The sequence below is a fragment of the Ranitomeya imitator genome, chromosome 1 (assembly GCF_032444005.1).
Source record: "Ranitomeya imitator isolate aRanImi1 chromosome 1, aRanImi1.pri, whole genome shotgun sequence".
In the NCBI taxonomy this organism is placed as follows: domain Eukaryota; kingdom Metazoa; phylum Chordata; class Amphibia; order Anura; family Dendrobatidae; genus Ranitomeya; species Ranitomeya imitator.
The window spans coordinates 609,356,415-609,381,533 of record NC_091282.1 but is presented as its reverse complement, the minus strand read 5'-3'; the positions used below and the strand labels follow the sequence as shown (position 1 = coordinate 609,381,533).

Genomic DNA, 25,119 nt, shown 5'->3' with positions numbered 1-25,119 from the left:
CACACACAATCTCGCCCCCAACACATCACCACACACAATCCCGCCCCCCAACACATCACCACGCACAATCCCGCCCCCCAACACATGACCACACACAATCCCGCCCCCCTACCCATCACCACACACAATCACGCCCCCCACCCCACCACCACACACAATCCCGCCCCCCTACCCATCACCATATACAATCTCGCCCCCAACACATCACCACGCACAATCCCGCCCCCCAACACATTACCACGCACAATCCCGCCCCCCAACCCATCACTTTTACAAATTTCGCCCCCCCAACCCATCACCACACACAATCTCGCCCCCCAACCCATCACCACACACAATCCGGCCCCCACCCCATCACCACACACAATCCCGCCCCCCAACACATCACCACACACAATCTTGCCCCCCAACCCATCACCACACACAATCTCGCCCCCCAACCCATCACCACCCACAACGATGCAGTAGCTGATCGACAACAACAATATCGACAAAATCGTAGGATTGGTTAACAACGAACACCTGAGCCGAATGATCAGGACAGAGAGCGATATCACAAGGTTTATATTAGATAGCAATGAGCGTGCCGAGCGTTAGCTGGCTGGACACAGCTAGTATACATATAATAACTGTTTATCAGATATTTCATGTATTTCAATTAGTCACCTTACAAGCTCCATGGATAGCTTATACTCCGTTTTCTATTTATTGGCTCTATAGACCTGATGTGATAATTGTAACTTTTACCATCATCTTGCAGAGTACCGTAATTTATTCTGTACACCGTTTCTTTTGGCTATATTTTAATAACCTGCCATTGATTTTTCTCCTGTATGTGGCACTAGTGTGTTGCCTTTCAAGTCTTATTGTGTCCTGTATCATTGGTATAGTCTCTAACTGGGTCACTGTGACCAGTGGGGTACCGCAGGGGTCGGTATTGGGACCTGTTCTCTTCAACATATTCATTAATGATCTGGTAGAAGGTTTACACAGTAAAATATCGATATTTGCAGATGATACAAAACTATGTAAAGCAGTTAATACAAGAGAAGATAGTATTCTGCTACAGATGGATCTGGATAAGTTGGAAACTTGGGCTGAAAGGTGGCAGATGAGGTTTAACAATGATAAATGTAAGGTTATACACATGGGAAGAAGGAATCAATATCACCATTACACACTGAACGGGAAACCACTGGGTAAATCTGACAGGGAGAAGGAGTTGGGGATCCTAGTTAATGATAAACTTACCTGGAGCAGCCAGTGCCAGGCAGCAGCTGCCAAGGCAAACAGGATCATGGGGTGCATTAAAAGAGGTCTGGATACACATGATGAGAGCAGTATACTGCCTCTGTACAAATCCCTAGTTAGACCGCACATGGAGTACTGTGTCCAGTTTTGGGCACCGGTGCTCAGGAAGGATATAATGGAACTAGAGAGAGTACAAAGGAGGGCAACAAAATTAATAAAGGGGATGGGAGAACTACAATACCCAGATAGATTAGCGAAATTAGGATTATTTAGTCTAGAAAAAAGACGACTGAGGGGCGATCTAATAACCATGTATAAGTATATAAGGGGACAATACAAATATCTCGCTGAGGATCTGTTTATACCAAGGAAGGTGACGGGCACAAGGGGGCATTCTTTGCGTCTGGAGGAGAGAAGGTTTTTCCACCAACATAGAAGAGGATTCTTTACTGTTAGGGCAGTGAGAATCTGGAATTGCTTGCCTGAGGAGGTGGTGATGGCGAACTCAGTCGAGGGGTTCAAGAGAGGCCTGGATGTCTTCCTGGAGCAGAACAATATTGTATCATACAATTATTAGGTTCTGTAGAAGGACGTAGATCTGGGGATTTATTATGATGGAATATAGGCTGAACTGGATGGACAAATGTCTTTTTTCGGCCTTACTAACTATGTTACTATGTTATTGCTTATCTATTATTGTTGTTTGATATATTTTTTAGAATATTTCTAATAAATTTCTATATTTTTAGATCGTGTCCATGATTTTTTGTTTTTTCCAGGTAAGGATGAGTAGTATTGGGGAGTCACGGCTGGAGGGCTGTGGAGAATGACGGGGGTGCTCTTCCTGTTCCTGCAGGGTCATCTCCAGCATCCGCTTCCTGCTTTGCTTTAGTGAATGTGAGAGGAGATAAATATGGAAATTGTGGCCGGACATCAAACGGATCCTACCTGCCCTGTGCCTCCAGGTACGCCGCCTGATGCAGGTCCCCACAGTGGCTGACAACTGGTGATCGCCCACAGCTAATCTGTGCATCTCTGCAGGAACGTCCTCTGTGGCAGCATTCAGTGTGTCTTCGGCAGCCAACGCCACCTACTGGGTGCCAATGCGGAGATCATTCCCATCAAGCTTTCGGTGAATGGGACGGAGAGCTCCTGTCAGGGCACCTACGTTAATCTGGGGGATGATGTGTGGGACTCTGTTCTGGTGAAGACTGGCACAGTCTGTGGCCCGGGAAGGGTAAGTACAGATGGGTGCACCACGCTGGGCAGTGCCAGCTACAAAGGACAGGGGAGACCAGAGGGTTGTCCGGGGGGGTGCTTATTGCACTTTCTCCTGTGATGCCCGTTCTGCCCGTCCTCATCACTGGCCTCCCCGCTGCTCCTCCTCTAGGTTTGTGTCAATCAGCAGTGCCGAGATTCTGCAGAACTCAAGGTCCAGGCATGCCGGAGCCAATGTGGTGGACACGGGGTGAGAGGTGGTGGTCCTTCATGTATTACCTTCTGTCCCTGGCCACTGTCATCTCCCACCTAGCCATCTATCACAGGCTGCCCTCATCTCTAAACCCTTTCCCCATGTCGCCGATCACCGTCCCCTTGTCACCTCGTGGCTTTACCCTCCCTTGTCCACCCTTGTCAACTTCCGTCATCACCTTTCTTCCCTGTGTTGCCTTCCGCCCTTGTCAGTCCTCCCCGTGTCACCTGCTACTCTCGTCCTTTCTCTTAATATCGCCTTCCACCCTTGTCCGTCCTCCCCGTGTCGCCTTCCGCCCTCATCCTCCTCATTTCACTGTCACGTTCCCTCCTTGTCACCCTCCTGTCTTAGGCCACCCTTGTCAATCCTCTCTCCCTCTCTGTTCCGTTATCGCCTTTTGCCCTCGTCCATCCTCCCCATGTCACTATCCGCTTTATTCCATTCTACCCGTGTCGCCTTCCACCATCGTCCATCCTCCCCATCTTAGACCACCCTCGTCCGTCCTCCTTCTGTCACCTTCCTTCCTCCCTGTATCACCTTCCGCCCACGTCCGTTCTCTCCCTGTCACTGTCCAATCCCCCCATTGTAACCTCCCACCATTGTCAATCCTCTCTCCTTCCCCTCCAGAATCGCATTAACCCTAGTTCGTCCTTCTCGTTTCCCCTTCCGTCCTCGCCATATCTCAATCTGCTCCCCTCCTTGTTACCTTCTGTCTTAGGCCACTCTTGTCAATGCTCCCTCTCCCCCTTTCGGTATCACCTTTCGCCCTCATCTGTAATCCCGTGTCCCCCATTGTATCCTCCTGCCTTAATCCACCATTGTCAATCCTCTCTCCTCCCCCACCCGTGTCGCCGAGCGTCTTTGTCAGTCCCCCCGTATCACCGAATGTCCTCCTTAGTTAGTTCCCCCCCATGTCGCCGAGTGCCCTTGCCAGTTTCCCCCGTGTCGCCGAGCACCCTAGTCCTCACTGTGTCGCCGAGCTCCCTTGTCAGTCCCCCCTCCCACCGTGTCGCCGAACGTCCTCATGTCACTTTCCCTCTTTTCTGCCCCACTCACCCGTTCTGGTCACCTTCCTTCACTTTCTCCGACCGCTCTCTTACCTTCCTCTCGTCGCCGTCTGCCCCTGTCCCCTTGTGTCGCCATCCGTCCCTCCCGTCAGGCACCGTCCTCCTCATTCCTCCTCTGATTGCAGGTATGTAACAGTAATGGGAACTGTCACTGCTCCCCAGGCTGGGCTCCTCCGCTGTGCGGCTCGTCTGGCTATGGTGGCAGTGTGGACAGTGGTCCGGTGACCCTGGAGGATGGTGAGGTTCTGTCTGTTCTTTGAGCAATTCGTCCTCCATTATTATCAGGATCTGTATTTATGCTTTCTGTCTCCAGCCCGCAGCTCATTTGCCAGCACAGTGGTCCTGGTTATCCTGGTCATTCTCCTCCTCACCCTCCTCCTCTTCTGTTACTGGAAGCGCGGACCAATACAGCGGAGGCTCGGAAATATCTTCACCCAGAGCGGGAAATGTCAGTACAGGTGAGGACACGGTATACACATATACTCTATATGTGTGCCGCCCCCCAATCTGTATCTCCTCTCCAGGGTGACCTTGACGAGCTCCCAGCCCCGACCCCAGCGCCCGCCGCCGCCTCACAGGACGCAGAATACGGAGCTGCAGCTGATGTCCGCGGGGCCCCAGGTGAGGAGGAGTAGACGCTGCTCTGTCCTGTAGGGATGGCAGGAGCAGAGGGGAACAACTTTCATCATCTACACCCTTCCAGGGAGTCTCGGTCATAGTAGTTACACTGCTAGCCATGCATGTACTTGTCATGTTCTATACGTGTTCACCCTAATGACTAACCTGGCACGATATTAATGTCTGACTCTTCTCTTCTCTACCTCCATACAATCTGTTTTTGTGTCCTCCCATCCTGTCCATCTGTCTCCATGTATTGCTTAGTCTGATACTGACAGTCAAGAGCGGCCTGACCCTCCATCCAAGCCTCTGCCGCCTGACCCTGTGCAGAAGCATTGCCAGGTAATTAGGGGAGTGTGGTGTGTCCTGGTGGCCCGGTTCTTTGTGGAGCTTCTGTACCTGCATGCTGCTTCTGTATAACCCGTGTCTACAGCACGTAAGTGCCTCTCATTGCCTGGCTCAGTCTCTCTGCATGGCTGTAAGTCATTCTCACCGCTTTCTTCATCCAGGCTGCTGCTGCTCAGGACAGGCCACCTGCCCCAACTCGGCCCCTTCCTGAGGACCCTCTCCCACGTCGGGTCCAGGTAACAGGCAGGGTGCTGTGTACACCTGGGCAGGGGAACCTGAGAAAGGGAGGCTTAATGTGTATCCAGTGTAAGAGGCAGATGATACACGGGGACGTATGGCCAGAGATGTGGGGGTGAACCTATACCATGTATATAGAGAAGATGTGGCAGATACAGTAATTGCGAGAGAACAAAGAGAACACGGCTACATGCTAACCGATTAGTGAGCGGGAAGAAGACAATATAAAGGAAGGCACATACCCCAAGATCTACAAACCATGGAGACCACCAAGACATAATCATCAGCCTCATGGATTCCCTACAGCAACTAATCTTCACACGTCTCATTTGATCGCGGATTTATATAATCCTCACATGTTTCTTCTTCATGTGATCGCGGCCCTGTATAAGTCTCAGTCATCTCTTCTTTATGTGTTCATGGCTCTATATAATCCTCACACGTCTCTTCTTCATGTGATCGCAGAGCTATATAATCCTCACGTCTCTTCTTCATGTAATCGTGGCTCTATATAATCCTCACATGTCTCTTCACGTGATCGTGGCTCTATATAATCCTCACACGTCTCTTCATGTGATCCCAGCTCTATATAATCCTCACGCGTCTCTTCTTCATGTGATCGCAGATCTATATAATCCTCACGTCTCTTCTTCATGTAATCGTGGCTCTTTATAATCCTCACACGTCTCTTCATGTGATCCCAGCTCTATATAATCCTCACACGTCTCTTCATGTGATCGCAGCTCTATTTAATCCTCACTCGTCTCTTCTTCATGTGATCGCGGCTCTATATAATCCTCACACATCTCTTCTTCATGTGATCGTGGCTCAATATGATGCTCACACGTCTCTTCATGTGATCGCTGCTCGATATAATCCTCATACGTCTCTTCATGTGATATCTCAGCTCTATATAATCCTCACACGTCTCTTCTTCATGTGATCGCGGCTCTATATAATCCTCACACGTCTCTTCATGTGATCGCGGCTCTATGTATTCCTCACGTTTCTTCTTCATGTGATCGCGGCTCTATATATTCACACGTCTCTTCATGTGATCTCAGCTCTATATAATCCTCACACGTCTCTTCTTCATGTGATCGCAGCTCTATTTAATCCTCACTCGTCTCTTCTTCATGTGATCGCGGCTCTATATAATCCTCACACGTCTCTTCTCCATGTGATCCCGGCTCTATATAATCCTCACACGTCTCTGCTTCATGTGATCTCAGCTCTATATAATCCTCACACGTCTCTGCTTCATGTGATCTCGGCTCTATATAATCCTCACACGTCTCTTCTTCATGTGATCACGGCTCTATATAATCCTCACACGTCTCTTCTTCATGTGATCGTGGCTCTATATAATCCTCACACATCTCTTCTTCATGTGATCGCAGCTCTATATAATCCTCACACGTCTCTTCATGTGATCGCGGCTCTATATAATCCTCACACGTCTCTTCTTCATGTGATCGCAGCTCTATTTAATCCTCACTCGTCTCTTCTTCATGTGATCGCGGCTCTATATAATCCTCACACGTCTCTTCTTCATGTGATCGCGGCTCTATATAATCCTCACACGTCTCTTCTTCATGTGATCGCGGCTCTATATAATTTTCACACGTCTCTTCTTCATGTGATCTCAGCTCTATATAATCTTCACACGTCTCTTCTTCATGTGATCGTGGCTCTATATAATCCTCACACGTCTCTTCTTCGTGTGATCTCAGCTCTATATAATCCTCACACGTCTCTTCTTCATGTGATCTCGGCTCTATATAATCCTCACACGTCTCTTCATGTGATCTCGGCTCTATATAATCCTCACACATCTCTTCTTCATGTGATCTCCGCTCTATATAATCCTCACACGTCTCTTCTTCATGTGATCTCAGCTCTATATAATCCTCACACGTCTCTTCTTCATGTGATCTCAGCTCTATATAATCCTCACACGTCTCTTCTTCATGTGATCTCAGCTCTATATAATCCTTTAATGTCTTTTCTTCATGTGATCTCGGCTCTATATAATCCTCACACGTCTCTTCATGTGATCTCGGCTCTATTTAATCCTCACATGTTTCTTCTTCATGTGATCACGGCTCTATATAATCCTCACACGTCTCTTCATGTGATCTCAGCTCTATATAATCCTCACACGTCTCTTCTTCATGTGATCTCAGCTCTATATAATCCTCACACGTCTCTTCATGTGATCTCGGCTCTATATAATCCTCACACATCTCTTCTTCATGTGATCTCAGCTCTATATAAGCCTCACACGTCTCTTCTTCATGTGATCGTGGCTCTATATAATCCTCACACGTCTCTTCTTCATGTGATCGCGGCTCTATATAATCCTCACACGTTTCTTCTTCATGTGATCTCGGCTCTATATAATCCTCACACTTCTCTTCATGTGATCTCAGCTCTATATAATCCTCACACGTCTCTTCATGTGATCTCAGCTCTATATAATCCTCACACGTCTCTTCATGTGATCTCAGCTCTATATAATCCTCACACGTCTTTTCTTCATGTGATCACTGCTCTATATATTCCTCACACGTCTCTTCATGTGATCGCGGCTCTATATAATCCTCACACGTCTCTTCTTCATGTGATCGCGGCTCTATATATTCCTCACACGTCTCTAAAAGTGAACCTGGAAATTATAGGCCATTAAGTCTAACCTCTATTGTTGGTAAAATATTTGAAGGGTTTCTGAGGGATGTTATTCTGGATTATCTCAATGAGAATAACTGTTTAACTCCATATCAGCATGGGTTTATGAGAAATCGCTCCTGTCAAACCAATCTAATCAGTTTTTATGAAGAGGTAAGCTATAGGCTGGACCACGGTGAGTCATTGGACGTGGTATATCTCGATTTTTCCAAAGCGTTTGATACCGTGCCGCACAAGAGGTTGGTACACAAAATGAGAATGCTTGGTCTGGGGGAAAATGTGTGTAAATGGGTTAGTGACTGGCTTAGTGATAGAAAGCAGAGGGTGGTTATAAATGGTATAGTCTCTAACTGGGTCGCTGTGACCAGTGGGGTACCGCAGGGGTCGGTATTGGGACCTGTTCTCTTCAACATATTCATTAATGATCTGGTAGAAGGTTTACACAGTAAAATATCGATATTTGCAGATGATAAAAAACTATGTAAAGCGGTTAATACAAGAGAAGATAGTATTCTGCTACAGATGGATCTGGATAAGTTGGAAACTTGGGCTGAAAGGTGGCAGATGAGGTTTAACAATGATAAATGTAAGGTTATACACATGGGAAGAAGGAATCAATATCACCATTACACACTGAATGGGAAACCACTGGGTAAATCTGACAGGGAGAAGGACTTGGGGATCCTAGTTAATGATAAACTTACCTGGAGCAGCCAGTGCCAGGCAGCAGCTGCCAAGGCAAACAGGATCATGGGGTGCATTAAAAGAGGTCTGGATACACATGAGAGCATTATACTGCCTCTGTACAAATCCCTAGTTAGACCGCACATGGAGTACTGTGTCCAGTTTTGGGCACCGGTGCTCAGGAAGGATATAATGGAACTAGAGAGAGTACAAAGGAGGGCAACAAAATTAATAAAGGGGATGGGAGAACTACAATACCCAGATAGATTAGCGAAATTAGGATTATTTAGTCTAGAAAAAAGACGACTGAGGGGCGATCTAATAACCATGTATAAGTATATAAGGGGACAATACAAATATCTCGCTGAGGATCTGTTTATACCAAGGAAGGTGACGGGCACAAGGGGGCATTCTTTGCGTCTAGAGGAGAGAAGGTTTTTCCACCAACATAGAAGAGGATTCTTTACTGTTAGGGCAGTGAGAATCTGGAATTGCTTGCCTGAGGAGGTGGTGATGGCGAACTCAGTCGAGGGGTTCAAGAGAGGCCTGGATGTCTTCCTGGAGCAGAACAATATTGTATCATACAATTAGGTTCTGTAGAAGGACGTAGATCTGGGGATTTATTATGATGGAATATAGGCTGAACTGGATGGACAAATGTCTTTTTTCGGCCTTACTAACTATGTTACTATGTTACTTAATGTGATCTCAGCTCTATATAATCCTCATATGTCTCTTCTTCATGTGATCGTGGCTCTATATAATCCTCACACGTCTCTTCTTCATGTGATCATGGCTCTATATAATCCTCATATGTCTCTTCTTCATGTGATCACGGCTCTATATAATCCTCACACGTCTCTTCATGTGATCGTGGCTCTATATAATCCTCACACGTCTCTTCTTCATGTGATCACGGCTCTATATAATCCTCACACGTCTCTTCTTCATGTGATCGCGGCTCTATATAATCCTCACACGTCTCTTCTTCATGTGATCTCGGCTCTATATAATCCTCACACCTCTCTTCTTCATGTGATCGCGGCTCTATATAATCCTCACACGTCTCTTCTTCATGTGATCTCAGCTCTATAAAATCCTCACACGTCTCTTCTTCATGTGATCTCAGCTCTATATAATCCTCTCACGTCTCTTCTTCATGTGATCGTGGCTCTATATAATCCTCACACGTCTCTTCTTCATGTGATCGTGGCTCTATATAATCCTCACACGTCTCTTCTTCATGTGATCGCGGCTCTATATAATCCTCACACGTCTCTTCTTCATGTGATCTCGGCTCTATATAATTTTCACACGTCTCTTCTTCATGTGATCTCAGCTCTATATAATCTTCACACGTCTCTTCTTCATGTGATCTCAGTTCTATATAATCCTTTAATGTCTTTTCTTCATGTGATCTCGGCTCTATATAATCCTCACACGTCTCTTCATGTGATCTCGGCTCTATTTAATCCTCACATGTTTCTTCTTCATGTGATCACGGCTCTATATAATCCTCACACGTCTCTTCATGTGATCTCCGCTCTATATAATCCTCACACATCTCTTCTTCATGTGATCGTGGCTCTATATAATCCTCACACGTTTCTTCTTCATGTGATCTCAGCTCTATATAATCCTCACACGTCTCTTCATGTGATCTCGGCTCTATAAAATCCTCACACATCTCTTCTTCATGTGATCGTGGCTCTATATAATCCTCACACGTCTCTTCTTCATGTGATCACGGCTCTATATAATCCTCACACGTCTCTTCATGTGATCGTGGCTCTATATAATCCTCACACGTCTCTTCTTCATGTGATCGCAGCTCTATATTATTATTATTATTATTATTATTATTATTTATTATTATAGCGCCATTTATTCCATGGCGCTTTACATGTGAGGAGGGGTATACATAATAAAACAAGTACAATAATCTTGAAAAATACAAGTCACAACTGGTACAGGAGGAGAGAGGACCCTGCCCGCGAGGGCTCACAATCTACAAGGGATGGGTGAGGATACAGTAGGTGAGGGTAGAGCTGGCCGTGCAGCGGTTTGGTCAATCGGTGGTTACTGCAGGTTGTAGGCTTATATATAATCCTCACACGTCTCTTCATGTGATCTCAGCTCTATATAATCCTCACACGTCTCTTCTTCATGTGATCGCAGCTCTATATAATCCTCACACGTTTCTTCTTCATGTGATCTCGGCTCTATATAATCCTCACACTTCTCTTCATGTGATCTCAGCTCTATATAATCCTCACACGTCTCTTCTTCATGTGATCGCGGCTCTATATATTCCTCACACGTCTCTTCATGTGATCTCAGCTCTATATAATCCTCACACGTCTTTTCTCCATGTGATCACGGCTCTATATATTCCTCACACGTCTCTTCATGTGATCGCGGCTCTATATAATCCTCACACGTCTCTTCTTCATGTGATCGCGGCTCTATATATTCCTCACACGTCTCTAAAAGTGAACCTGGAAATTATAGGCCATTAAGTCTAACCTCTATTGTTGGTAAAATATTTGAAGGGTTTCTGAGGGATGTTATTCTGGATTATCTCAATGAGAATAACTGTTTAACTCCATATCAGCATGGGTTTATGAGAAATCGCTCCTGTCAAACCAATCTAATCAGTTTTTATGAAGAGGTAAGCTATAGGCTGGACCACGGTGAGTCATTGGACGTGGTATATCTCGATTTTTCCAAAGCGTTTGATACCGTGCCGCACAAGAGGTTGGTACACAAAATAAGAATGCTTGGTCTGGGGGAAAATGTGTGTAAATGGGTTAGTAACTGGCTTAGTGATAGAAAGCAGAGGGTGGTTATAAATGGTATAGTCTCTAACTGGGTCGCTGTGACCAGTGGGGTACCGCAGGGGTCAGTATTGGGACCTGTTCTCTTCAACATATTCATTAATGATCTGGTAGAAGGTTTGCACAGTAAAATATCGATATTTGCAGATGATACAAAACTATGTAAAGCAGTTAATATAAGAGAAGATAGTATTCTGCTACAGATGGATCTGGATAAGTTGGAAACTTGGGCTGAAAGGTGGCAGATGAGGTTTAACAATGATAAATGTAAGGTTATACACATGGGAAGAAGGAATCAATATCACCATTACACACTGAACGGGAAACCACTGGGTAAATCTGACAGGGAGAAGGACTTGGGGATCCTAGTTAATGATAAACTTACCTGGAGCAGCCAGTGCCAGGCAGCAGCTGCCAAGGCAAACAGGATCATGGGGTGCATTAAAAGAGGTCTGGATACACATGAGAGCATTATACTGCCTCTGTACAAATCCCTAGTTAGACCGCACATGGAGTACTGTGTCCAGTTTTGGGCACCGGTGCTCAGGAAGGATATAATGGAACTAGAGAGAGTACAAAGGAGGGCAACAAAATTAATAAAGGGGATGGGAGAACTACAATACCCAGATAGATTAGCGAAATTAGGATTATTTAGTCTAGAAAAAAGACGACTGAGGGGCGATCTAATAACCATGTATAAGTATATAAGGGGACAATACAAATATCTCGCTGAGGATCTGTTTATACCAAGGAAGGTGACGGGCACAAGGGGGCATTCTTTGCGTCTAGAGGAGAGAAGGTTTTTCCACCAACATAGAAGAGGATTCTTTACTGTTAGGGCAGTGAGAATCTGGAATTGCTTGCCTGAGGAGGTGGTGATGGCGAACTCAGTCGAGGGGTTCAAGAGAGGCCTGGATGTCTTCCTGGAGCAGAACAATATTGTATCATACAATTAGGTTCTGTAGAAGGACGTAGATCTGGGGATTTATTATGATGGAATATAGGCTGAACTGGATGGACAAATGTCTTTTTTCGGCCTTACTAACTATGTTACTATGTTACTTAATGTGATCTCAGCTCTATATAATCCTCATATGTCTCTTCTTCATGTGATCGTGGCTCTATATAATCCTCACACGTCTCTTCTTCATGTGATCATGGCTCTATATAATCCTCATATGTCTCTTCTTCATGTGATCACGGCTCTATATAATCCTCACACGTCTCTTCATGTGATCGTGGCTCTATATAATCCTCACACGTCTCTTCTTCATGTGATCACGGCTCTATATAATCCTCACACGTCTCTTCTTCATGTGATCACGGCGCTCTATATAATCCTCACACATCTCTTCTTCATGTGATCTCGGCTCTATATAATCCTCACACGTCTCTTCTTCATGTGATCGCGGCTCTATATAATCCTCACACGTCTCTTCTTCATGTGATCTCGGCTCTATATAATCCTCACACCTCTCTTCTTCATGTGATCGCGGCTCTATATAATCCTCACACGTCTCTTCTTCTTCATGTGATCACGGCTCTATATAATCCGCACACGTCTCTTCTTCATGTGATCGCGGCTCTATATAATCCTCACACGTCTCTTCTTTATGTCATCGTGGCTCTATACAATCCTCACATGTCTCTTCTTCATGTGATCACGGCTCTATATAATCCTCACACGTTTCTTCATGTGATCATGGCTCTATATAATCTTCACCCGTCTCTTCTTCACTTGATCGCGGCTCTATATACAGGTGCATCTCACAAAATTAGAATATCAAATAGTTAATTTATTTCAGTTCTTCAATACAAAAAGTGAAGCTCTAAAATGTCCTGGTAGACGGCTGCACTGACTTTGGTCTTGATAAAACACAGTGGACCTACACCAGCAGATGACATGGTTCCCCAAACCATAACTGATTGTGGAAACTCCACACTAGACCTCAAGCAGCTTGGATTGTCTCTCTCCACTTATCCTCCAGACTCTGGGACCTTGATTTCCAAACTGCAGCCAGCATCCAGTAATTAAATAAGCAAAAAAACTGATCAGCAGCTGCTAATGTGAACACGTGCAAGCTGCGAAAACTACATAATCTATACAAAAAAGAACACATCTGTACATTCTTAAAAATTTTGTGAAGTTTAATCTGAATTGAAAGTTTTTAATGTTTTTCTGTGTTTTCACATGGCCTAGATTCATGCACATGTGCTGCTGTGTTTCTTTTTTTGTCTGTATTATCCTTTTATCGCAGCTTGCACGTGTTCACATTAGGAAGTGCTGATCTTTTTTTTTGCATATCTGTCTATCTCTCTTTATGTTTCATAGAGAGATAGATAGAAGATTAGCCGGTAGTTCATTTGTTGGGTTCTGTAAAATCAATGGAGGAGCCGACAGGATAGAAGACGTGGATTACATACACTAAATAGATGCAGAATAGGTAGATATATAGATGTCAGTGACCAATACAATTAGTAGTGTGTGTGTACAAATTAGGGGACATGTATTTAATTAATAAAAGATTTTTTTGTGGGGAAAAATGGCGTTGGCTCCCGGCCAATTTTTAAAACCAGAAAACTGAAAGCAAGCGACTGGGGCCAGATATTAATAGCTTAGGAAGGGACCATGGTTATTGCCCCCCCCTCCCCGGCTAAAAACATCTGCCCCCAGATGCCCCAGCCTCTCTCTTCCCACTTGCCCTGTAGCAGTGGCAAGTGGGGTAATGGTTGTGGGGTTGATGTCACCTTTGTATTGTAAGGTGACATCAAGCCTACTGCTTAGTAATGGAAAGGTGTCAATTGGACACCTAACCATTACTAATCCAATAGTTGTTAAGGGGTTAAATAAAGACACAGCCAGAATAAAGTACTTTAATGAAATCAAACACAACACATTTTCTATTCGCCACGACAGCACCCACTAGAGAGAGGGGATCCGCCCCTAGGAACAGGAAACCTACAGAGAGATAAAAGGGGCGGCCCCCCCTCGCTCCTCAGTTGGTTTCCTGTTCCCAAGGAGGGAACCCTCAGAGAGAATCTCTGCAGCTAAGAAGAGGAAAAGCTCGCCTGGAACACAGCCTGTACGTCTCTGTTGAGCGACAGGGGCCCCAGAGCGAGCATCAGAGACGGGGGTTCCTGTTGGTTCCCCCCTCATCTGGATGCATCAGCATGCCGGGATTACAACAGTCTCCCTGTTGGGAGACCGTTGGTTTTTGCTCCACCGCCTAAAGAATCCCCGTCAGCACACCAAGTAAGTGACGCTATAGAAAGCGCTTACCCTCCGGCCACAGTGGGGCATGAACGGCCGCGGTAGCAGGAGCTTCTCTTCCTCTGCAGCATAGAAGGAAGACGCGCGAGCGCACATGCAGGCGCTGTATGGTCGGCGTACCCGGATGTAAAGGCAACTTCCGGGTATGCGGGGTCAGCTGAGCATGCTGGCGTGGACGCTTGGCGCTCAGCAGCGGTGGAGAGGACCAATAAAGTTGGTCAGGTAAAAAAAAAAAAAAAAGGGGGGAGGAAACATGGGGGCGTGTATCCCTTGTAAGAACGGCTCTATATAAGGCTGGAGACACATGGCACTGTGCGCACCATGTCGTCTCAGGAAGATATTGAGCGCCCACTGGAGGTTGTAATCCTGCCTAGTGGTGATGCTAATAAGAAAATCAGCGGACACTCAAAAATGAGTGATTCCACGGATAAATCAGGGAAAAAATCGTCCCGTTCCAAACCCCAGGCCGACCAGACAACTCTGCAGCCGGTATATGTTTTGTTTTCCGGATAAGTGTATATATAGCTTCATATCTCTTACAGTAGTCTCCTCTGCTTGTGTCTTTTTTATAGGCTAAGCGGACGTCAAAATCTAAACATAAGCAGTGTAAGATATGTAATGAGCCCCTACCTGACTCATATATTAAGGAGCTATGTCAACATTGCATTGATAACACTTTACAGCAGGAGAGTTCGGTCAGGATGAATGACATACGTCTCATGATCCGGGAAGAGCTTCAGTCCTTGAGGGGTAGTCCGGCGGTTAATATGGAAAGGAGAAGTAGAAGGACTCTTTCACCTATAGCCGACACATCAGCAGAAAGTGGAGAGGTGGACTCAGACATCTCTCAGAGATTGGATTCCTCGGAGGAGGAAGATTATGTCTGTTTTCCTACAGACAATGTAAATAATTTGGTTAAAGCTGTAAGAGGAACAATGGGGGTGTCAGAGTCTAAAGATCCCCAGACACCACAGGACATCATGTTCGCAGGTTTATCGCAGCGAAAGGGCCAAGTATTCCCTGTGAATCAGGCCATTAAAGACCTTGTTAAAAAAGAATGGGCTAAAGGACAGAAGGGCTTTGTACCGGTATCATGTAAGAGGCGGTACCCCTTTGATGATGAGGACTTGGCAGTTTGGTCTAAAATTCCTAAAGTGGATGCGGCTGTAGCATCAACTTCTCGCCGATCCTCCTTACCCGTAGAGGATGCGGGCTCCTTGCCTGACCCCATGGATAGAAAATCAGACGCTCTGCTTAAGAGGTCATGGGAAGCTTGTGTCACGGCATTTAAACCGGCGATCTCAGCCACGTCCACTAGTAGATCTATGCTGGTCTGGCTGGAGCAGTTGGACCAAAATATTAAGAGTGGTGTATCTAGGGACAAACTACGTGCCTCTATTCCTTTGATTAAGGGGGCGGCAGCCTTCATTTCTGATGCCTCTATAGACTCTCTCCGCCTAGCAGCCAGAACAGCCAGCCTCACTAATACGGCACGGCGCGCTTTATGGTTAAAGAATTGGAAAGGGGATGCCCAGTCCAGGGCTAAATTGTGTACTATACCCTGCCAGGGTGAGTACCTCTTTGGAACGGTCTTAGACGAAATTCTCACTAAGGCAGGTGAAAGGAAGAAGGGGTTCCCTAATCCCTTTATTCCTTCTTACAGAAGGGCGTTCAAGAAGCCACCATTCGGAAGGAAGGGAGGCTTCAGGGACCGATGGAATAACAAGGATTTCAAACAAAGAGGAAATTTGTTCAATAAACGCCCCTTCAAGCCAGCAGATAAATTCCGCTGATTATATTTCACCGGTGGGAGGAAGACTAAAACAATTTAGTAAGCAGTGGAAAAACATAACGGTTAATCCATGGGCCATTGATTTAATATCTTCAGGCCTCACATTAGACTTTATTAGAAGGCCTCCGGACTCCTTCCTCCTTACCACCTTAAGATCCAGGCCTCAACAAGAGGCACTTGAAACCGAAGTTAAATCCCTCTTACTCAAACAAGTGCTGGTAGAGGTTCCATCTTCCCAGATAGGGAGGGGATTTTACTCTCCCTTATTTCTGATTAGTAAGCCGGATGGCTCTTTCAGAACTATAATTAACTTGAGAAAACTGAACTCCTTTATAAGACCCAAAACATTTAAAATGGAATCCATACGTTCGGCCATAAAAAATCTATTTCCGAACTGTTACATGGTAGTATTGGATCTAAAAGATGCTTATTACCATATTCCTATACACCATTTACATCAGCAATTTCTTCGAGTAGCAGTTTGTATAGAAGGGCAAATTCGTCATCTACAATACCGGGCAATGCCCTTCGGTTTATCTATGGCCCCAAGGGTTTTTACAAAATTGCTACTGGAAGTAATGTCCTTTTTACGGATAAAAGATACCTTGGTCATTCCGTATTTGGATGACCTATTGATTGTAGGTAAGAACTCCCTACAGTGTGAGCAGAGGTTACAGGAGGTAGTGTCATCGTTACAAAACCTGGGCTGGCTGGTTAATTGGGAAAAATCTAGACTCCAGCCAGTAACGTGTCAGAAATTCCTTGGGCTCCTTCTAGATTCAGTTGACCAGATTTGCAAGCTTCCTGAGGATAAGAAAACTTCCATATTCGATAAAGTGTCCTTAGCGATCAGAAAGCGTAGTATGTCATTAAGAAATGTCATGTCACTATTAGGTTCTCTAACATCGTGCATTCCTGCGGTCCAGTGGGCGCAGTTCCATACTAGGCATCTACAAAAATTTGTATTGGATGAGGACATTAAAAATAGAGGATGTCTGGATAAAACAGTTTTCCTAACGTCAGAAGTAGTACACTCCCTTATGTGGTGGTTGAATCGGAAAAATCTTTCGAGAGGGGTTCTATGGGTAATCACCCCTTCTAGTATAGTGACCACAGACGCTAGTCCTGAAGGCTGGGGGGCACATTTTCAGGATCAATGGGTCCAGGGTATTTGGTCCAGTTCAGAACTTAATAATTCCTCAAATGTCAAAGAGTTGAGGGCTATATACTACTCCCTACTTCACTTTCTTCCTCAGCTCAGCGGCTCACACACAAGAGTATTCTCCGACAACACCACTGCGGTGGCGTATCTGAACCATCAAGGAGGTACAAGGTCGGACAAACTCAGAAAAGTGGCTTCAGACATCATGGACTTGGCCGAAGGCCATCTGCTATCCTTGTCAGCAGTGCACATCAGAGGCATAGACAATTTTCATGCCGATTTCCTCAGCCGTCACACTCTTCATCAGGGAGAATGGATGCTGAACAGGAAGATTTTCAGATTAATAACAGCTCGATGGGGTGTTCCTCAAATAGACTTATTCGCCACAAGAGCCAACCGTCAGGTCAGGAGGTTTGCCTCTCTATGCAGGGAGGACAAGCCGGACATACTCGATGCCCTCCAAGTACCATGGACATTCGACCTGGCCTATGCTTTCCCCCCATGGAATCTATTACCTATAGTAATAAGAAAAATAAGGGAGGAAGGCGCAAGAGTTCTGTTAATAGCCCCATTCTGGCCCAAAAGGCCATGGTTCTCATGGCTGAGGGCGATGTCAGTGTCAGACCCGTGGATTCTACCTCAGTCCAAGGACTTGCTCTCTCAGGGACCATTCCTCCATCCTCAGGCAAAGGGCATGAACCTGACTGCCTGGAGTTTGAGAGGCAGTTACTAAGTATAAGGGGGTTTTCTAGTGGGTTAATTAACACTCTTATGAAGAGTAGAAAACCTTCAACTACTAGAATTTATGTTAGAATTTGGAGAAAATTTCTTCAATTCCATACTGCACAACTTTCATCTGAAGTTCCTATATTTCCAGTGTTGGAATTTCTACAAAGGGGTTTGGAATTAGGACTCTCCGTAAGCACTCTGAAGGTCCAGGTTTCAGCTTTAGGAGCTCTTTTTAATTATGATGTTGCGGGTAATAGGTGGATATCCCGATTCATATCGGCCTGTGAGCGTTCAAGACCAATTAGCATACCGCAGGTACCTCAGTGGGATTTATCCATAGTCCTGGAAGCATTGACACAGCCACCGTTTGAGCCTCTCCATACAGCCTCACTAAAAAATATTTCTTTGAAAACGGTATTGTTAGTGGCATTAGTTTCTGCTAGAAGAGTGAGTGATCTCCAGGCATTATCTATAGATCCTCCCTTTTTATCTGTAACATCAGATAGGATAATTTTGAAAACAGACCCTTGTTATCTTCCTAAAGTAGCCACTACTTTTCATAGAACCCAGGAGATCTTGTTACCTACCTTTTATGAGAACCACTCAACTCCAGAAGAAGAAAGACTTCATACCCTAGATGTTAAAAGGACTGTCCTGACCTATTTAGAGAGAACTAGGGACTGGAGGAAGAGTAGGGCTCTCTTTGTGTCTTTCCAGGGTAAAACCAAAGGTACCAGAGTGACAAAGAACACATTATCTCGCTGGATCAGAGAGGCCATAATCCTGGCGTATAAAGCTGGAGGGAAAGATCCTCCAATGCATGTGGGAGCGCACTCTACAAGAGCCTTGTCGACTTCCTGGGCAGAAAGGGCGAATGTGCCAATAGACCTTATATGTAAGGCTGCAACTTGGTCTTCACCTAATACCTTCTATAAACATTATAGATTAGATCTATCCTCTGCTTCTGATCTGACTTTTGGGGTATCGGTCCTTGACTCAGTAAACCCACCCAGTCTATAGTCTCTGAAATTCTCTCTAGTGGGTGCTGTCGTGGCGAATAGAAAATACCGGATTACGTACCGGTAATGCTCTTTTATAGAGCCCACGACAGCACCCGTTCACATCCCTCCCTTTTCTGTATATAGTCGCACGTGGTGCTTCTTTGGTGAGGTGTAAATATTAGAAGAAAGTAGCATAAGGTTGTAAATATGTATATATATATGGATATACCTGAACCTGTTAACTAAAACTTGGCGGCGGTTCCTCCTATTCTCTGTAAAACAACTGAGGAGCGAGGGGGGGCCGCCCCTTTTATCTCTCTGTAGGTTTCCTGTTCCTAGGGGCGGATCCCCTCTCTCTAGTGGGTGCTGTCGTGGGCTCTATAAAAGAGCATTACCGGTACGTAATCCGGTATTTTCCCATCTTTATTGTACTCCTAATTCCTGTGACGCCTTAGTTCTCCTTTTATTATACATAAAATAATAAAGCAACAATATACCATACCTGTCCATTGTTGTGTCCCACGCCGTAATCCATATCTGGGTAATATACAGTTTGCAATCAGGACAGTGCTAAAATGCAACCGCCCCGGCTGCAAACTACTGGTGAATGAATGAGATGCTGCCGACACTGCCTCAGAGACTTGCGGTGACATCACTGATGTTGTACTCCTTCACAGTCTGACCCATGCTGAACTCTAGAGCCTAGGAAAATGAACTGGCGTTTTCCCATGCTCTAGAGTTCAGCGCAGATCAGGCTGTGAGGGAGCGCAGCATCAGTGACGGCACTGCAAATCAATGAAGCCGGCGCTCGCAGCCTTGCTGAACTGGGATGACCTCTGGAGCATGGGAAAATTAACTGGCATTTTCCCATGCTCCAGAGTTCAGCGCAGTTCAGGCTTTGAGGCAGCGCAGCTTCAGTGATGGCACCGCTAGTCACTGAAGCTGCGCTGGCAGCAACTCATTCACAAGTCGTTTTCAGCTGGGATGGTCGCATCTTGGCACCATCCTGGTAGGAAACTGTATATACCCCAGATATGGATTACGACGTGGGACACAGCGACGGACAGGTATCGTATATTGTTGGTTTATTATTGTACTTATATTACAGGAGATCGAGGGCTACGAATGGATTAGGAGTAACAATAAAATGGAAAACGGTGTTGTCTTTTATTTCTTTAAAAGACTATTCTAGCTGTGTCTTTATTTAACATGTAACAACTATAGGATTAGTAATGGATAGTTGTCTTATTGATACCTCTCCATTACTGAGCCGTGGGCTTGATGTCACCTTACAATACAAAGGTGACAGCCCCAGAACTATTACCCCACTTGCCACCGCTACAGGGCAAGTGGGAAGAGCGAGGCTAAGTGTCGGAATTGGCGGATCTTAGAGATGCGACTTTTCTGGGGTGGCTGAGTGATGATGTTTTTAGCTGGGGGGGGGGAAATATCCATGGCTCCTTCCTAGGTTATTAATATCAGCCCGCAGCTGTCTGCATAGCCTTTGCTGGTTATTAATTACAGGGGGACCCCACTTCATTTTTTTGGGAGGAGGGGTACCCCATTTTAATAGCCAGTAAAGGCTAAGTATACAGTTGTGAGCTGATATTAATAGCCTGGGAAGCTGCATGGGTATTACCCCCTTCCCAGGCTATAAACCTCTCCCCCAGTCATTTCCCTCAGCTGATTCTGAAAATTGCGCGGGAGCCATTTTTTTTCCCCAAAAAAGAATCTTTTATGAATTATATACATGTCTCCTAATTTGCGCACACTTCTAATTGGATTGGCCACTGACCTCTAGATATCTACCTATTCTGCATCTATATATTGTATGTAAGCCATGTCTTATATCCTGTTGGCTCCTGCAGTGAGTTTACAGAAGCCGACAAATGAATTACTGGCTTTTCTTCTATCTATCTTTCTGTTAGATACAGTATACAGTATATGTATATATAACGTGTGTCACTGACATGTTCTGTGTATATATCTATTCTGTCCTAATCTAACCTGTCAGTGTAATTATACTGTACACCGCAGATCATTTGCCAGCTTGTAATCTATCTAGCAAATATATATGTATATATAATGTGTGTGTGTGTGTTTTTGTGTTTTGAAGAGTATTTCATTTGAAAACTATGTGTAAATGACAGAGAATTGTTTATGTAAAAACTCATGTTAAAATCGCATTGCAATCAGATAGCAATCGCACTGTGTTCTGATGTAAATCGAATGCTAGGTGTGAAAAATCGGATTGTACTCGCATAAAATATGTAATACACTCGCATGACACTGGCATTACTCTTGTCCGACTTTCCTGCATCAAAATCTGACCGATTTTAAAAACGCTAGTGTGACTCAAGCCTCAATGTGATAGCGTTTCTATGTAATACTCACACGTCTTTTTATGTGATCCTGGATTTCTATAATCCTCACATGTCTCTTCTTCATATGATTTTGGCTCTATATAATCCTAGCACGTCTTTTATGTGATCGTGTCTCTATATGATCCTCACATGTCTCTTCTTCATGTAATCGCGGCGCTATATAATCCTCACACGTCTCTTCTTGTGATCGCGGCCCTGTATAATCCTCACACTTCTGTTCTTCATATGATCATGGAGCGCCCCCAGACGCAGGGCCGCGGGGTACTCGGTACCGGTCCTCTCTGTCTCGGTCCTGGGGTTGTCAAGGTGGCTAGACCCGGTCCGTGACCGTGCTAAGGAGCGTCCAATGAAAGGTAGTGAAAGTTTGTCAGGAGTTCGTGACGCCACCTGTGGTATTCGGTCAGGGTGACCGACGCTGCTTAGGGGTCCACTGGGGTGATGTAATGGCAGCTAGATGGTATGCCTTCCCACAGGTGAAGTGCTTCCCAGTAGTGTAGGTGGTGATGATGTGAGGCGCGGTTAATAACGAAGACACAGGGTTGCAGTCTCTCTACCTTTTACTGAAGACTTCGGGATCCGCAATCCAGAGCACTGCTAACAGGGCTGGCTGAGACCGGCCGGTCCGAAGGCACATCCAGAGTTCCCTTTGCAGGTGGAAATCAGTGCCTACATACTAGCGCCTGTGTGTTGTAGTCCTTCCCTGCTGAGCATTCGGGATAGTCCTCCCAACTGTCGTATTCGTTCTTTCTTTCTCCGTCCCCCAGTTTATCTGGCTAGGACGCACCTTTATGACAGGTAGGCCTGGAGTTATTCTGGGACCCTAGAGACGCCCCTCTCCCACAATTGCCTCCTATGTCTGCTTAGGTGATTTAAGGTAGACAGCCAACCTATAATCAACTGTCCTGCCGCTGTTTGAAGTAATGCTTGAAGTATGTTACTTCCTCGGCGTTCCGGCCACCGGCTACGCGCCTCAGTAGGATGTTGCCGATCTCGGGGCACGACTCCTACTGGTTCTATCGCCTTTTTGCTGTGATCTCGTTTCTCACTTCTCCACAATATACTTTGCTTCGTGTCCTTCCTTAGGATGCTGCCGCAAGGTAGTGCAGGCGCAGCTCCGTAACAATCTGTCCTTTCTGCTAGGCACCTGCCAGGAACCCACCCCTGACAAGTCCTCCCTGGAGCTCTCCCAGGCTGCTTTTCGAATAACTTCCTATCCAACCCCCAGTTTTACCCGACTGTGAGGAGTGGCCTAATACATAGAGCCTTTTGCTCCCCTTGGTGGCCGGAGTGTGAAGTGTAATGTGTGACTGTGATACCTGGTCAGGTGAACTCCTTTAGTGCAATCAGACATAACATCACTCCCCTTAGTGGCAGAGCGACATTACTGCAAAGACCAGGACTCTGGGGTGCTGCAATCACAGCTATATGTAATACTCACAATCTCTTCATGTTATTGCAGCTCTATATAATCCTCACACATCTCTTCTACATGTGATCTCGGCTACATATAATCCTCTCATGCCTCTTCATGAAATCGCGGCTCTATATAATCCTCACTGGTCTGTTCATGTGATCTTGGCTCTTTATAGCTCTCACACGTGTCTTCTTCATGTGATCGCAGCTCTATATAATCCTCACACGTCTCTTCTTCATGTGATCGCGGCTCTATATAATCCTCCCACGTCTCTTCTTCATGTGATCGCGGCTCTATATAATCCTCACACGTCTCTTCTTCATGTGATCTTGGCTCTTTATAGCTCTCACACGTGTCTTCTTCATGTGATCGCAGCTCTATATAATCCTCACACGTCTCTTCTTCATGTGATCGCGGCCCTATATATTCCTCACACGTCTCTTCTCCACGTGATCTCGGCTCTATATAATCCTCACACGTCTCTTCTTCATGTGATCGCGGCCCTATATAATCCTCACACGTCTCTTCTCCATGTGATCTCGGCTCTATATAATCCTCACACGTCTCTTCTTCATGTGATCGTGGCTCTATATAATCCTCACACGTCTCTTCTTCATGTGATCGTGGCTCTATATAATCCTCACACGTCTCTTCTTCATGTGATCTCGACTTTTCATAACCTGATGCGTCTCTCCTCACACGTGTTGTTTCCTCGGCAGGTTTCGTCCTTCTGTAAGCCTCCTCCCCCTAAGAAGCCGCTCCCTTTTGTCCCCGAACTGCAGTGCCAGGAACCACTGCTTGCTGTACCACAGTACCCGGAGCACCTCTCTGCTGTACCCGCATGGTATGACCATTTCAAGCTTCGGTGCTCTACCTGACTCCTCATCTTGGGATCCTGTAATGATTGTTGTTTTTGTGTTGTAATTTTTTTAGGTCTTGCGGAAGAGGGGGGTGGGGCTGTGATATTTTCCTTTCCACAGGTGACTACCTGTCTACAGGAGCTGCCATTGTTACTTTCCTTTACATGTCTCCTGTGCTTATTTTAACCTCATGTGATTTTTCTGTTATTTCTAGGCTTGCTCCTCTACCACCTCGACCCTCATACACACGACAGACCCCTAAAGTGTAACCTCCGGAGGCACCCCGGATTTGAAGTCTCATGACAACTGTGCACATGATACGGGACAAGTTTGCCTTGTACATGTCTCGTACACGCATCTCACCACTGGACGTGTGGGGGCCTTGCTGTCCCCGGGGACATTCAACTTTATTGTGTGGGAGAGTTTACATGAACATATGCAATAAATGGGGGTGTCTGGGGCGAGAGACACAGGACGTTGCCTTTTTTTTTTTTTTTTTTTTTTTTTTAGACTATGTGAAGGCTCTTGTTTATTGGAACTGGTATTGTGTGATGGTGATGTGGCTGAGATTGGGCGGATGATCAAAGGAGCCTTCATTCCTTTATTGTTGAGGAACAGGGGCAGCACTCCTGGTTGACTCTGTAGTCGATCCGTTGGTGTGCCAGGGACTAGTTTGGTGGACAGGGTAGTGGGCCACTCGCGAGTTTTCCCAGGATCGGCCGGCAGGAGAAGGCATGTCCAGGATCTACATGGGATCAGTCTGCAGCTTGTGGAGTCTTCCCTTGATCTGTCAGCACTTGAAGGCTTTTCCCGGAATCAGCCAACAGGGGGCAGCATTTTGCGATGGCAGATTGTGCAGGTTTTGTATATGTGGATTGTATATAATATAAATGATAATGAGTCCATGTGTTATGTCGTCATTGTATCCCAACTGCCCACTGTACCGTGTATCACACAGAATTTGATCTAGCTGGTGGTATCACATAAGGCTAGATACACTGGCTCATCTGCACACTGTGATGATGGATGGCCAGAGTACGGCCACCTCTCCCTGGTGCGGAGCCGTACAAGACTATACCGAGGTTGTAGCTGGCCTTGGGCTGAGGCTTCAGATCAGAATCGTCTCGGTCTCTGTTATGAAATGTGGCTGCAGACAGACTACCTGAGGCCATTGTAGCTGTTTTGTCAGTGGCCATGTGACCTATGACCTCAGATTGGTCCCTGATTGGCCATGTGGACTCACTCGAAGTGCAGGGCTGGGCACATAGAGAATGTGCTAGCAAGATCTTCAAGCCCCAGTGTCTT

At 45.7% G+C, this 25,119-nt stretch overlaps 1 protein-coding gene across 8 annotated transcripts in view; it reads left to right on the top strand.

Moving 5' to 3' along the window:
• ADAM15 (ADAM metallopeptidase domain 15) overlaps positions 1-24,719 on the top strand; it is a 52,154-nt gene extending 27,435 nt beyond the window's left edge. For 3 of the 8 annotated variants that reach the window (XM_069769112.1, XM_069769171.1, XM_069769162.1), the window contains 10 exons: positions 2,108-2,216; positions 2,293-2,488; positions 2,642-2,719; positions 3,915-4,026; positions 4,103-4,247; positions 4,314-4,410; positions 4,672-4,749; positions 4,917-4,991; positions 23,674-23,798; positions 24,029-24,719. In XM_069769112.1, coding sequence (XP_069625213.1) covers positions 2,108-2,216; positions 2,293-2,488; positions 2,642-2,719; positions 3,915-4,026; positions 4,103-4,247; positions 4,314-4,410; positions 4,672-4,749; positions 4,917-4,991; positions 23,674-23,798; positions 24,029-24,083 — 1,070 coding nt within the window. In that variant the 3' untranslated portion in view covers positions 24,084-24,719. Of the gene's footprint in view, positions 1-2,107; positions 2,217-2,292; positions 2,489-2,641; positions 2,727-3,914; positions 4,027-4,102; positions 4,248-4,313; positions 4,411-4,671; positions 4,844-4,916; positions 4,992-23,673; positions 23,799-24,028 lie in introns of those variants that run through there. The other 5 variants (XM_069769120.1, XM_069769138.1, XM_069769129.1 and 2 more) reach the window with 5 other exon arrangements.
• Positions 24,720-25,119: the final 400 nt, after the last annotated feature.